Source organism: Quercus robur, chromosome 12, assembly GCF_932294415.1.
Source record: "Quercus robur chromosome 12, dhQueRobu3.1, whole genome shotgun sequence".
Lineage (NCBI taxonomy): Eukaryota > Viridiplantae > Streptophyta > Magnoliopsida > Fagales > Fagaceae > Quercus > Quercus robur.
This window is the reverse complement of record NC_065545.1, coordinates 40,149,975-40,166,061: the sequence shown is the minus strand read 5'-3', so window position 1 is coordinate 40,166,061 and position 16,087 is coordinate 40,149,975. Positions and strand designations below refer to the sequence as shown.

Here is a 16,087-nt window from a genome sequence, read left to right as displayed (position 1 = left end):
CTTTGGTTAAATTGGCTCACGTGCTCCACCGGGTCTGCTCGGCCGTTGTAGATGGCAAACGTTGGTTGGTTGAAACGTTGGGATAATTTAGCCCCTTTGATCCTGTGCGCGAAAGGCGATCTGGAGATCTGATCCAATGCCTTGTTCATGGCCTCATTATCCAATCCCTTGCTAGATGGGCTCTCATACCTCCGTGTAGGGCGCAACTCCTTCTCGTAAGAAAAAGTTTCACTCGGGGGAGTTCTCGACCTCCGTCTGTAGCTGACGTCCTCCTCCTCATTAGAGGACGCATCTGAGCTGGAGGGAGATCGCTTTTGCCGTGCATGGCGCAGCTTTCTTTTCAGGTCTTCTATTTCTCGTTGCATGGCCTGATGATTGTTTCGCCTTCGAGATACACGGCTACCTATTTGGATACGGCTTTGGCTGGTTTGGGTAGTATGTACGCTTCCCTCATGATTCCTTCCATTGCCTGGATTTGTTCCCGGGTTGGGAGGATTATTTTACCGTTGAGAGCCAACAGGTTCCGTCAGTTGAGGGTCAGCTTGGTGGGGATTCTCCTGGTGTGGACCTAATTCTGCCATGCTTAACCGTCGTACTTACTAACACTTAAGTTCTTCCTACAGATGGCGCCAATTGTAGAAGAACAATTTGGTGACCTAGTCCTTGTTGTTCAAGTCTTGGTCCAAAAAGTCCAACACAATGAGTTCTTGTAGAGTATGGGCTAAAAAACTCGATTTAAATAAGTTTAAATGGTTTGTTGCATGGGTTAAGGAAATACATGAGTAAGAACAAATGCCATTGTGTCGAAAGATCCCCAGGAATGATAGGGCTAAAAACTTAATCAATGGATACAGATCAGTGCAATAGGATTTCCTCTTAATGCTACAATATTCTCTTCTTTTTTCTCGTCCCCCTCTCTTAGGGGACTTTTACATATTATATAGGCCATTTTCACTCATCTGGGCTTTACACTTGTTGATCATCCAAACCCCCACTTGAGCACCTGTCCCTTCAGACACCTTTCTTAGTTCCTTGTGAGTTGCGGTAGCCAAGGTAGCACTGTTCAGGGGTTTTCTCCACATTAATGCAGCCAGGAGAGTAGTTGTAATGCATTTAATGTGGTGGTGGCAGCCTTTGTTGAGATATTTCGGGTTTCCTTCCTTTTTACGTATTTAGAAGATGGACTGTAGTGGCTTGGATGTACTTTTGCTCCGGATTTTGCAGTATCCGAGGAGAAATTACTCCTCGGACATGTTTTCTTTGCCCTAGTGGGTCTGAATAAGGATTGCTTGAGTCACGCTGGCTCCTCAGATGGGCTGCATCCTCGGACGGGCCTAGGGCCCAGCCCGTTATTTTGGGCTAGTCCCCACAAGATCATTTAAAAAAAAAAAAAAAACTTTGATACCATTTTCATCAGATATATTAAAAGATGTCAAAAATAAAAAATAAAAAATTTATTTCTTTTTTTTCTATAAAAAATGTTTATAAATATTTTCTAAACCAATATTCTTAAAGTATCCATTAACTTTTCCCTTTAAATAAAACTCTTAACTTCTTGTGTTATTGTTTTATACGTAAACCATTAAAATATCCATTAAAATAAACAATGAGTTTCTCGTATGGTGACATACGTCCATATGTAATGCATTTTCACATAAAACAATATCACATGGGGACGTTTTGTACTACACTACCTAAGAGAATTAAGTGTTATACAATTAATAGTTCATACATAAAATAACACTATGGGATTAAGTATTACACTTAAAACTTAACTTCAATAGGTTTCATGTTTTATGAAGAAATCACAAGGGGATTTTGTGTATTTTTCCCAATAAAATATCAAGGTTAACCTATTCTAGTTAGGCCTATCCATATGTTGGGGCAGGTCAGTTTTGGACCTAACCTAGACTCGACTCGCTAGCGTCGAGTGGAGGGCGGAGGAACCTGAAACCGATTGCCAACATCAATTGGTCAAGTCGGCTTCAGGTGGGGGTCAGTTGATTGTTGGAATCTACAAAATATCGTCGGAAACTACAAAGTGTTGCCAGAAACTCCATTTTTTTGCTGGAATCTGCAAAATTTTCACCAGAATCTACAAATTTCGCTAAAAATTGCTAGGATTTGGTTGGATTTGGCTGGATTTCTTATATAGCTATGATCAGGTTTGGGTTGCTCGAGTTTCAAAGAAGCAAACCCGCCACTCGACCCACCTACATCAATTCTTGGAATTGGTTACCCCCTGCCGACCAATTGGAGCTTCAGTTAGGGCCAGAATCAGGTCAACGTCAGACGATTTGGTTAGTTTTTCAGGCTCCAGTCGGGTCTGGACACCCCTAATTCCAATACTACAACTACCTCACCCACACGAATAAGGATCTTGTATAACACTCACAACATGTAGAACCCATACACTACAATATTGTAGCAATAATTTATATGACTCAACCTCACAATAAAAACACTGCCATATGATGCATACTCAAAACAATAATAAGCATGCATACCTCTCAAGAGCTAACTTTAGGCTTGCTTAAAACACTGAAATTATTCAGCGCACCCAATATACTACACCTTTATCTCATATAAAAATGGACACAGTAAGACAATACACTTGATGCACCAAGTAATCTCTGCTAAAACACAGTAACAATGTAGTACTGACATTTGAGTTACAAGTTCCGTCGGAAAGAGAACCAATAGCCTTTACCTGATCCATTTGTATACGAGCAATTTCTACTAATAAAAACCATGACTTATGTTACGCTTGTTTTTCTTTCCACCCCCGCCCCCGCACAAACGTTCATTGGACCATCTATTCTTTTGTGTGCATTACGGATGTTCAGCTGTAGAATCTGCTTAAGAGAACTGGAGTGACCAAATGGAAATGAATTTCAAATCCATGGGAAATTTGTGCCAAACATAAAATGAGTTGGGAATAGAAAGTGAGTACAAGATTTAAGAAAAAGAAAATGAGTACAGCATATGAAAAGTGAAAATAAATACACACCCAACACGAACCAAACAATACCTTATTATCAATGTACTGAAATTTATACCAGCAACATCTAACTAGACATCCATCAATCCCACTTATAAAAACATATGAATGACCCGTTTATTAATTATGTAAACTACTAATAAAGAATATTAATATGTTCGTATCAACAATAGAACTATTATGTTGAAGAAAATAGTAGCATCAATCTAGTTATAATACAAAGAAAAACACATTTTTTATAATGTGAAAACTGAAAGAAACAAAAAAGAATTATATAAAAAAAAATTGAACTTTTATAAAGCTTCATATTCCTAAAATGGTCCTTATCTGATCTGGAGGGTGCCTTGCCAATGACTTGGGGTCTGGATAGCCATTTGCAGGATCCATGATTGCCTTGTACATAAGCTCATAAGCTTCAGCCAGTGATTTAGCCACTTGGATACAAGCTTCTGAACGCAGCTTTGGAACCTGCATCTGCTCAAATTCCGGCATAGAACTCTCACTTCCCAAAACAAGCCCAAAGAAAGCCTTCAAGCACTCTGAAAGAGAGGCTGGAGCTGTGTCCTCCAACTCTGCTAATGGGGCCCTTGTATTGCCAGCCTCCTTGTTGAGTGAGTTATGGAAGTGAAGCATCTTTTGTGACAAGCCACACCTTCTTAGGATGGCCTCAACTTCCTTTTCCACAAGGACACGCATGTGATTATCTATCATTGCTCCCAGGTTCTTCACATATTCAGCTGCAACCTCATGTCCATATAATGGTTGTTGGATGGCACTCAAGCAGTTGATGAGGAAGATCTTGGAAGGAGTTTCATTATTCTGCTCAAATACATGATATCAGGAATTTTAAAAAAGAAGCAATAAGGAAAACTTCAAACAAGATCAATTTATTACATCATATTATTTTGTACGTGCAAAACAAAAAAGTTTTGTCAACAACCAGGATACATACATAAAATCACTTTGTGGATAGTTACAAAATGCATGTTTATTCAAAAAATAACATGCATCTTCATTCCATCCATAAAAAATTACAATTTACAACACTAGGAGAGTTGAAAACATCTTAGGATTGGCATGGGAACATTTTGAAATCTAGCAAGCAGAAACACAGAGAGGACACAAGCACGATCAAGACACAAGCACAAACCTGGGAGGATGGAACAGAACTGCTGCTTGACAGGAGAGCATCAACTGATGATTTACTTATCTGTCCTGGGTCAGAATTCATTCTACTTCTTCTTGATGAGAAACCAGCACCTTTGGATTTGTGGGCCTCTGCTGCTTGCTCACACATCTGAGGTGAATGCGAAGTGAATTTTCATTTTAAATATTGCATATACCAAAGAGATAGTAATGGTTCTAAAATTGAACTGAAGTGATAAAACAAATAAGTGAAGATTGAAGAACTAATAACCATATGTAGTGCTTCAGCTTATTTTACATTATCAAAACAGTTTTTGTAAAACTGAGCAACTTAGTTCAACTTGTATCAAACCCAGAATACAAATTTATATTAAGTAATAAGAAAAGAAAGCTCTCATTGCATCATTTGCATTACGATGACATGATCAAACAGGTTTTAGTCCAAAAGTTTTGCTCACAAGTCTCAGCATGCAAACATGAACCTTGAGTGAGCTCTCCTACTTACAGGGAGCACTTTTTTGCAGGATTATACTATGCTACAATGACAAGTTCCTGAACATTTAAAATGTTCTCCATATAAGATGACATTTTAGAAAAACACCAAGTACACAGAAAAAATTCTGCCACTTTGTTAAAGCATCATGCAAATTAGCAAGCATATGGCATTTACCAGAAAATATGGAAAACACACCTGAATAATAGGATCAAGTAAAGCAGATATCACTGGACCAAAATCAGGCTTCTTCCCTGAAGCTGGAACCATCACACTGTTATGGGTCTCAATTATTTCAAGAAGCACGGAGACCCCTTCTCTTACTGCTGGTGGAGGGGAAAGATCAACAGCAACTAGGGGGGGATACCGTAAAAGCTTTTCTCCTCGATTTTTCAGAATATCAAAAGAAGTTTTCTGAGCAGCATCCTTCAGTGCCCAAAGAGTATTACAGAGAGCTGTTTCTCTCCCAAGTAAATCTGAAATCTAGACACAAATACATAGTTATAACAAGGCATCTAAGACAATTAGTATATCAATAAAAGAAAAGAGCTCAACTCACAGTGTAGCTGTAGAACTCCAGCGTGTTACTGAGTTTATATGAAATTATAAGACTAGGTTGAGATTGTAAAACTTGTTCAACTCTCACTTTAAATGGCCGGCAAACTCCTTCAAAAATTCTATCCAGAACAAATGTCATGTCAGACTCTGTCTTCCCAGAATCACTCTCCAGGCTCGTAGAAAATCTCTTTGCAGTTGGTCCAGTATCTACTACAGCATCGGGATCTAGTAACGCAAGAACAAGTTCTCGTTCAGATGCTAAGGCCTGCATAGAAAGCAATAAAACACAATTAACAACTTTTTTTTAAAGGCACCACTAGAATAGGCCAGAACCAAAAATCAGATGGCATTAATATCACACCTGATGTAGCCAACCTAGCATGTCCCCTACATATCGTAAGGGATCATGAGCATGCACTTCAATAGGCCGAGGCAATCCACCAGGTCCTCCACGTGTAAGAGCACTTATAAATCTTCTAAACAATGCATTATGCCTCATATTTGCCACCTGTAAAAATAATGAATACACATATTTTATGACAAGCTACTAGAAAACCCATGAGGTGTGTCATGTTTTTGAGTTACTGATCAGCAAGCTATCCACTGAATCACCTCTTCTGCACAATACTTAAAAAGGACAGGCCGTTCCTTGAGGCAGCGAACTGCTGTCTTCAAAAGCTCACTAACTTCAGGATTATCAGTGTCACCTAATTTCCTACACTCCCCCTGAAGCCACCTATAAAAAAGATATAAGAGACATATATGTATGATTAAATCATTCCAATCACTTCATGCAGAAGCGCAAAGAAAATTTTATTATAATTTAGTCTTGTTTAATTTTACAAGTCAATTTTATTTTTTTGGTCCATTGGATTTGGATTTTTAGTTTAGGTATTATTAGTTAATTAGGTCATTCATAGTTTATTTAAATTTCCTAGAGTCAAGGCTATTTTTGTAATTCAATAATTTGGTTTCCTAACTCAATTATGATTAGGATTTAATCCAACTAGTCTATATAAGCACACTACTGTACTTCTATGGAGACAGTTTGCTTGAATAAAATTTCATTTGGCATTTTCCTAATAGTGTGATGTTGACTCCAGCCAACCTTAGGTGCTGAGTCCTAGGTTTTTTACTTTTCACCTTTTCTTCTTTGTTTCTTTATTGCAATTTTCTTTTAGTATTTGTCCCGTGTCAAGTTTTGGTCTTAGAGATCATTGTTCTACATCAATTTTAGAGCAAACTTCAATCGGCCACAACCACTATTACCTGAGCAGCACCACCAAAACTCCACCCAAGCGTTCAATCATTGCCACCCTATTCGGTCAACTATACCCACCCACATCCAAATCTCAACGGCATTATAAACATTGAAATCAAACCCAGAACTTGTACCCCCCCCCCCCCCCCCCAAAAAAAAAAAAAAAAAGAAGAAGAAGAAGCGTCCATTGATCAGAAGCCATTTTACTACCAAATCACAAGTTGTGCTAACAAAGTCCAGTTATTCAACCACCGCCATCAACACCCAAAGACATCTACCAAATCTGGGTCGCCCAAAACCCTTCATCCATCATGTATGCTTCCTCAACATTGCACCGCCATCACCTAATCGGCTCCTTTGTGTCCAGCATAGTCACCACTATCCCCTCCACATCATCATCCCCAACCTTTAACAATGCCAGACATAAATCAGCACCTTGACAATACAACTCTAAAAAAAAAGGAATTAAAAAGAAGAAGAAGAAGAGAGAGAGCACTATCGCCATCACTCATGCAACATCCAGATCCAATCACCACCCATCACAACAAGACCCAACCCAGGAGCCCATGACTCAAACTCTTCAGCAACAACTATCAAAGCTCAAGCTTGGTTTTTTGATCCTACAGCTCATATTAATGGGCAGCCTCGATCAGATTTAATATGGGTCTTCAGCCTTAAAAGACATTACTTTGATGCAGCCCACTAAGGAGGCTGATTCGCCACTACCACCATGCCCCTCAACCCATTTTTCTAAACACACCTCAATCAGTTTTCTAGAGTTAAGGGCCTGCACCCAGATTTCTAAAGATCACAACCAGAACCATCAAAGAATCCACAATCCCTTCAACCCTTACTATTTAAAAATAAACCCCTTCAACTTAGCCCAAACAAGTTCACGTTAGACCAACCTAACACAACCAGTTTTGATTAGTATATCAAGGAACAAAAACTAGCAACTCTCTTGAAAACCATCCAAGACCTAAACCAAGAAACTGCAAGGCAAAATACCCAATTAGACAAAATAATGGCTTCCATCCAAAAACTACTCAATAATCTCAAAAGTAAAGCTTCACACATGGTAGGAAATAATGTTGACACCAATTTGTGTTGAAGTGGAAGTACAAATCCCAACAAATCTTGCTACAGCACAAAAAGAACATAATGCAAAGTCTGATCAACCAGTTGAAATACCTGAACAAAGTAAAGATAGTAAACTTTATTTTTTGATAGGTAATAAGAAGAATATTATTAAAACAAACTAAAAAACAGATGAAAGCCAATACAAGGTTTTCATGATGGTGAACACAAGGAAAAGCAATAAACAGAACAAACAGCAAACAAAGAACAGGAAAAAACTTATAGAGCAATACTAAGAGAAGAAATAAACTCTAAGATAGTTGAGCATTCCGAGAAGCCCCAACACCTAGACCAATCAAATAAAGTCTTTTGGCAAAGAGCTTGTAATTGAACCAAGGATTTCTCGGTGTCCTCAAAAGAGCGCCGATTTCTTTCCGTCCAAAAAATCCACATCAAACAACCGGGAACCATATTCCATATGTCTGAATTAAATTTTCCCAGCCAAAAACTCCAACAAGACACCAAGCTTTCCACAAAGCCTGGCATGACCCAATGTGTCCCAAAGATCTGAAACATATAAACCCACAGAAAGTGAGCTACCGGACAATGGAGGAGAAGATGATCCATAGTTTCCTCATTCCGATGGCACATACAACACCTATTCACCAAAATGCGCCCCTAAGCATAAGATTATCCAATGTAAGGATCTGCCCATGAACAGCTGTCCGCACAAAAAATGCCACCCTCCTAGGGATCTTAGCTTTCCAAACACCCTTCCCCGGAAAATTGGACACAGCTGCACCCCTAATGATATTGTAATAGGACCGAGTACCAAATATGCCATTCCCTTTGAGACACCAATGAGAAGTGTCATTCCCACCACCCCTAGGGATCCGAGATTGAATGAACTCAAGGAAAGATAAGGCAGCCCCTAATTCCCTTTCATGAAAATCCCTATGAAATCTCAAATTCCAAATTCTATCGTTACCACCCTCTTGGTAGCATAAGACGTCAGAAATGCAAGCTTCCTTGTCATTAGAACACACATACAACTGAGGATAGAGCCTATTAAGCGTGTTATCTCCAACCCACTTATCATGCCAAAAAGGAATATGAGAGCCATCCCCCACCACTAAGGTCACATGGTTGGAGAAACTCTCCCAACCATCATGAATACCACACCACAGACCACATCCATGGGCCCTTCTACAAATTTTAGTACTCCACCCCCCTTGACCCTCACCATATTTAGATGCAATAACCCTCCTCCAAAGATGAGTGCCTTCTCGCCCAAACCTTCATAACCATTTCCCTAACAAGGCTTTATTAAAATGCACTAACTTCCTGATCCCCCAACTACCCAAAACAATCGATAAACAAACCTTCTCCCAAGCCCCCAATGGCTATTTGAAACACTCCTCTGAAGATCCCCATAAAAACTTCCTCTGAATACGCTCCAATCTATCAGCCACAGCTACAGGAATGACAAATAAAGATAGATAGTACGTAGGAAGGCTAAAAAGAGTACTCTTCACCAGGGTAAGTCTACCCCCCTTAGATAAATAAAGACGCTTCCAACCAGAGAGTTTCTTCTCCATCCTCTCCAAAATAGGATTCCACATAGATGCTATTTTGTAAGGGGTGCCCAACGGCATACCCAAGTATTTCAAAGGCAGACTACCCACCCTACAACGAAGAATGGCAGCCAATGCATCTATATTTCCAACCTCCCCAATCGGAACAATCTCACTCTTCCCCGCATTAACTTTCAGACCAATAAATGCTTGGAAGCAAGTCAATGCTAGCCTAATGGACAACAACTGATCTCTAGACGCATCACAAAACAAAATGGTATCATCTGCAAACAGCAAGTGTGAAATGCGTACCCCTATAGAGTTAGTAGGCGCCACAAGAAAGCCACAAAGCAGACCACAATCCTCAGTTTTCTTCAGCATCCTACTTAGTACTTCCATAATAAGAAGGAAAAGAAGAGGGAATAGCAGATCACCTTGTCTCAACCGACGAGAGCTTCCGAAAAAGCCTACTGGAGATCCATTCACAATAATAGAGAAGCGAACAGTAGTTATACAAGCCCTAATCCAACCCCTCCATCTCACCCCAAAACCCATCCAATCCAACAGATAAAACAAAGCGTCCCAATTCACATGGTCATAGGCTTTCTCAATGTCCAATTTGCAGACCACCCCGAGAACATGGCTCTTCAATCTGCTATCTAGGCACTCATTAGCAATAAGTCCTGAATCCAAAATTTGTCTCCCACCAACAAAAGCATTTTGAGACTCAGAGATGAGACTATCTAGCACAACCCTCAATCTATTTGCCAACACCTTAGACAACAGCTTGTACACACTCCCTACCAAACTAATAGGCCAAAAGTCCTTAACATCAATAGCATTATTTTTCTTGGGAGAGTCAAGTATAATGCTTATATATGACAATGAAGATTTCCCACTACATGCTGAAGAGAAATTTTCAGCAAGAGAGTAAAGAATTAGTGAGTGCACATGTTGCAAATGTATTTTTTTTCTAATAAACCCTCTATGGTGCATGCTTGATGAAGCAAGAAAATTTGATATAGTAAAGTTTCCTGAGGATCAAGATACAATCAATAACATTTACAACAATGATTCCACCTATTGATTTTGTCATTCCAGACAAGCTCAATGGTAAGGTGGAACAAAAAGCTTCTTTGTTTTTATTGCTACCAAAGATGATTCAAGAGTTGGTGCATGTAACCAAAGCAAGAATTCTTATCCTTCAAAACTCAAGTAAAAGTTGTCTCCAACCAAGGGACAGTGATGTTGGAAGTGCAGAGAAACTTTTATTTTAATTTAGACTAGTTTAATTTTAGAAATCAATTGTATTTTTTTGGTCCACTCAATTTTTAATTTAGGTATTATTAGTTAATTAGGTTATTACTAGTTTATTTAAATGTCCTAGATTCAAGGGTATTTTTTTAATTCAAATATTTGGATTTTCTAAGTCAATTAGATTTAGGGTTTAGTCCTAGTAGTTCATACAAGCAAATTATTGTACACCTATGGGGACAATCTGCTTGATTAATAAAGTTTCTTTTGGAATTTTAAATTTTCCCAATGGTTTAGTGTTGACTATAGACAACCAGAAACATTACTGTCACAGTCAGACCAAAAAAATCATATGCAAAGCAAGAGAAAGAGCTTTATATCCAATCATTTTTTAAAATACCTTAGGGTCAAAGAGAAACAAAGCATATAACTGGAACTTTTTAAAAATAATAATAAGTAATGAAAACTTTATTGAAAAGAACAGAAAAAAACATGGCTGCCTCTGTGTACACAGTCAGTGTACTAAGAAAGGACAAGACTCAACAGAAGGTACATAAATCTAAAAACTCTACAACAAAAGAGAAGGAAGAACCACCCATCATAGCCATCCAATCATACAAAGGACACAAGAAGAAAAAGCATATAACTGGAACTGTTATTGAGAACAAAGGAAACAACAATAACAGATCAACAATGAAACCCTAAGTCAGAGAAGATAAACCCCTGTAAGAGAAAGCTGCACAACCAGAGTTACGCTTACCATACAAAGAAGTGGGGGAAAGGGGGCTAAGAAAGAGAGAGCATTTTCAGTATATGAAATGAAGCACCAGCTAGCAGCCTAGCACGCTAAGATCAACTACTTGGAGAGCATGGAGCCTTCTTCCTTGGTCATCTGTCTTAATATAAGTGGATCCAATTCATCCAGTTGCTCTCAATTTTTTTATACGAGATTCAGATATTTTTTTTATAGGTAAGATTCAGATCTTGACATACTCTGGATATTCAAGATGACACCTTTCATCATGAAGTTACTATAAGTAGGGATGAACTATGGGTTGCCTACTCGAATTCCAAGCAATAATAGCAAATCTGATCTTCTACTATCCTTCTCATTTTCTTCAGTTTCCTAAGCCTCTAATGTCCCAAGATTCTATAACCCACTCGTCCTGGTGATTTGGGTACTCCTCCACATGGTGCATAGTGCATTCCCATTTCTTCTACCCAGAATAAGTTTGATCTGCGCACCTGGCCTGAATTCCTCATGGGGCAGACTCAAATTTTCATTGTTGTTGAACAATAACAAATCAACAATGAAAACCAGTCTCAAGTCTTTCCAACCAACTTGAATGGGTTAAATTCATATTCAAACAAAGGAGGGTCTAGATAGTGTTCCCAAACTTCAAAACTCTTCCATGTAGATCAAGGGCAGTTTCTGCTAGCAATGATCCACTTAACTGATAGAGAAGATTCAGTCTTTGTTTAGGTGGATTAGGTTCCTAATGGTCAAACCCAATGGCAATAATAATTAAATCTACATAGTTTTCAAGAGAATGATTGAGCAAAATGTAACTATTCCTTGACGTTTCTGAGTAGAGTATATCACACATTTAATGCACCCAAGCAAAGAACCTTAAACCAAAAAAGAAAAGCACCAAGACAGAATATTCTACATTTCTACCAAAGAAAACTAAAATGACAATCAAAAAGCCAAGTAAAACACTTGAAGAAACTAGGCAGAAAGAGGTGCAGCCAGCTAGAAAAAAGCTCCAATTGATGAAAGAAATCTATGTTTCAGTGGTTGTCCAAAAAAGAGAGAATATCAACTTGATTATGAACCACAGACCATAAATATAATACATTCACTTTTTTCCATGAACTAGAGATCTAACGTTATCAAAAAAGAATCAGATCCAATTTACCTCATTCCACCAATTTGGAAGTGCAGAAGTAAAAAATTTATAAAAAAGTATATACATGTTTATATATATATATATATATCTGTGCGTGTGTGTGTGTGTTTTAGAGAAGCTTCACCTGCACAAGCGCTCATATGCTCCTTCTTGGTACACAGCCATCATATCCATGAGCTCCAAGCCAGCACGCTGTGAATAATTCCTCATGTGAATGGTAATTATCAATATATTTAGGCTGATTCAAAAGCAGGAAAAAAAGAAAGCTACTCTCTCATCCAAAGGCATGGAAACAAAAAAAGAAATTTAACCTCTCACAAGTTAAAAAAATAGTGAATCAGACAACAGAGGCACATTAAATCAGAAATTAACCAACACCACGAATACTAAATCTCTTGGCATTCAGATCCATCTAGGCTAGTATCTCTCTTGTCTACTACTCCACAAGTACTTGGGTTTTGGCCCTTTTACTTGGACGCATTTAGATCTATCTACTATCTAGGATTTTAGCAATAGTGCCAAGAGCCTTGTAGCTTACTGACATTTCCTGCTCTCCTTTATTAGGAGAACCAGGTTCGAATTATCTCCCCCCCCCCCCCCCTCTCCACCCCATTACTGTAACTATTGAATTATCACCCAAAAAAATTATCTCGCAACAGTAATATCTGAAGTCAATTCTTCATAGCAATAAATTACTAGTCTTATTATGGTTATGGAAAACTTAAGCTGAAAAAAACAAGACCTTAAACCATTTGTAGACATGAGCAGATACATTAAGAACAAGAAAGCATTACAACTAATGCGCACATGAAACGGTTGTCATACATGTTCATCTCAGGAACAAGAAATACCTGGTGATGTGTCCTAAGCAGTAATTTGCAGTTGGCATGAATTTCTTGAACATGGGAGAGTGCCTTGAAAAAATTCTCATTGAGGTCTTCCTCCCTCAGTGCATTTATCTAACCAAGCATTAAAAGCAAGAATTAGATAGACAAGTCAACAACAAAAACTTAATCCCAATTTTTTTTAGGATCGGCTATGGATCGACAACATAGTTAACATACTAGTCAAAGTCGGCCATATGTATTATTTTCCTTAGTTCTATTCTATCTCATGCCATACCCTTTATTACTTCATTTATTGAAATGTAATGGAATAATTAGACAGACAGATTGAATTGAAACTTGAAAGAAAGGAAGCAAAAAGTCAGCAACAACATAGCCTGAGTCCCAATTTTTTTTTTTGGGATCAGCTATGGATCATCAATAAATTCGTCAATGTCAGCCACATGAATTCTTTTCCTCTGTTTTATTCTATCTGAATCCATATTCTATGTTACTTTGTTTCGTTAATTGAATTGAAACTTGAAAGAAATGAAGGAAAAATTCAACAACGACAAAGCCTTGGTCCCAAAGTTCTTTCCATAACCTTAACAACAATTATTAGATTGCAAATGGAAAATGCCATCTTTAACCTTAATACCAATTGCAAATTTATCAACTCTAGTGTACAGAAAAAAATGAATTCCATGGGGGTTCCCAAACGCGAAAGGTTATAGTCACACGAAATTCTTGTTTGAATTGAACCATGCATAAGCGAAAAACCAAAAATTGAACACATGTTTTCAAAACATTGACTCAAGAGTCTATTATTATGTATTCGAAATCGACAATACAAACCATTATTCTTCAATTGTTCCTGAAACTTCCATATTTTCAAACAACCCCGTTCTAATGAATTTAGAAATGGGCTCCCAACTTTCTATGTGATTCCCAAATTAATTCACATTCAAAAACATCTTTTTGCAACAGGCATAACTTGTAAAGCAATTGTGCCGAAGAATTAAATCCAAAATTCAATCTTGTTCTCGTGTTATCATATTTCGAGATCATTTGCATAGCTATGGCATTTGAGGTCCACTATGAATGCAAACATGTATTCGTTTCTTCCATTCTATTCTATCCAAAATCATACTCGAAGAAAGTAAGGAAAAAAGTAAACTCAGATCTCTTATTCTACGACAAGAAACTTTAGAAGAATAAACCTCGTCGTTAGAGAGCTGATAATCGCGAAGAAAACACGAAACAATCTCTTGCCGTTGGGTTGTGATTTCAAGCTCCTGCTTCAATCTCTCTGTAGTACTGATGATGTCTCCAGTTTTGGCACTGCAACTGTCCAATGCTTTGGCGATCCTATCGCAGCAATCGGAGAGCGCATTGACCTGCTCCTCCACGCGATCCAAGGCGCGCTGAGCAGGATCGGAGGCGCGGAGGAACTCGCGGTTGATGTCGAGAGCGCGCGTCTCGATAGTGTACCTGAGGTTGCGGCGAGACTGAGGAGTGTTTTCGGTGTAGAACGATGACAGTGTGTTGAGGGAAGATAAGAGATCTGGCGAGTCCGTTCGGCATTCTAATACCTTCTTCAGTTTTCTTGACAGTCCCGGCGCTAGTCCTACCGTGCTGCTCCCCATTTTCCGATCGATCACTCGAGATCTCGAGAGAGTTTGAGTGAGTGCGTACCTAGTGTTTGCGAAAATGTCAGAATGAATTTAGTATGGGCTCCCCATTTTCTCAAATCTGTTTGTTGGAAATGGAAATGAAGAGTGACGAGCGTTAGAGGAGTGAGTCTCTCTCTCAAGCCCAGCCCAATGTTGTTTGGTATGGGCTGGACCCTATATTACAAGTTTCCAAACGTAACATTTTCTTTTTTCCTTTCTATACTTTCGGTTTCAAAAATTCTATCTTTTATCTCAAAAAAAAAAAAAAAATCATTGGTGTAGGGTCACGTTTTTCTTGCCTGGCCCAAGATGCATGGATCTTAGACTAGCGAACCCAATATAATGAATTTGTAGAGAGTGGGCCAAAGAGCTAGGCCTTGGTGTATGAACAATGGTTATCACGGTGTTCTCCATGGTTCGAGTTTACCAGAGAGGATTTGGTCCTCGGCGCAGTTCCGGAAGCTTTTTCTGGTGCCTCTAGTGTGTTGGGGGGTCTTTTTTAGCCCACCTTTCTGTTTCTCTCTACTCCATTTTTATAGTCGTTTCCTTCCCCCTGAATGGGGTCCCTAGGGTAGGTACTTGTCTCATCTGCCATTCCCTTCAGTTGTTGGGAGTGGTTGTAAAGGTAGAAAAGTATGGCTGTGTCAGGCTCAAGGCGCTAAATGCAATAATGGCAATCTTCCCCTCAGACACTTTCACTTTCTCCTTTGTCCTTTTCTACTTTAGCACTTTTACTGTTTCATGGAATGATTTGGAGTGTCACTACCAATGGCAGGTTGTCTCCTTCATCCTCGGCTACATCCATGTCGAGGAGGATTCTCCACATGGCCGAAGAGGGGTTTTTCCTTGGGCTAGGCCCTTGGCCCAATGCAGACATTGACATGGGCCTCCGGGTCTTTTACCCCCCACAATTGGAATTTCCTAAATTAGTGGTTTTCTTTTCAACTTGATTTTTTTTCTTCAAATTTATAGTTTTTTTTTTTAGAATGACATATTAATTTGTAACTCTTTTGTAAATAAGCTTTGTAACTTTTTTTTTTTAAAGAAACAAACACATACATACACGCAAGGGAGAATGAAAGGGTTTTGGAGCATCATTATTGGTGGTGCCAAAAATTTAGCAATTTGGTACTATAAAAAAGCTACTTTATCTATTTCAGGGCCGGCTCAATAGGTGATGCAATTGATGCAATTGCCTAAGGCCCCCGAATAAAAGAAGACCCCCACTTGCAAAAAAAATAATTATATATATAATATATTTATCTATATATTTTAATTAAAAAAAACTTAAGCCCTTTTATTGGTCAATAAAATGC

At 38.6% G+C, this 16,087-nt stretch overlaps 1 protein-coding gene across 1 annotated transcript; it reads right to left on the bottom strand.

Annotated features, from left to right (window-relative positions):
* Positions 1-3,093: 3,093 nt before the first annotated feature.
* Positions 3,094-14,886, bottom strand: LOC126707999 (conserved oligomeric Golgi complex subunit 6). The gene is made up of 9 exons (XM_050407792.1): positions 14,319-14,886; positions 13,126-13,233; positions 12,399-12,466; positions 5,811-5,934; positions 5,560-5,706; positions 5,200-5,463; positions 4,839-5,123; positions 4,152-4,298; positions 3,094-3,820 (listed from the first exon to the last, which is right to left on the bottom strand). Exons 1-9 carry the CDS (start codon positions 14,742-14,744, stop codon positions 3,305-3,307), a joined length of 2,085 nt encoding a protein of 694 aa, XP_050263749.1. The 5' UTR covers positions 14,745-14,886; the 3' UTR covers positions 3,094-3,304.
* Positions 14,887-16,087: the final 1,201 nt, after the last annotated feature.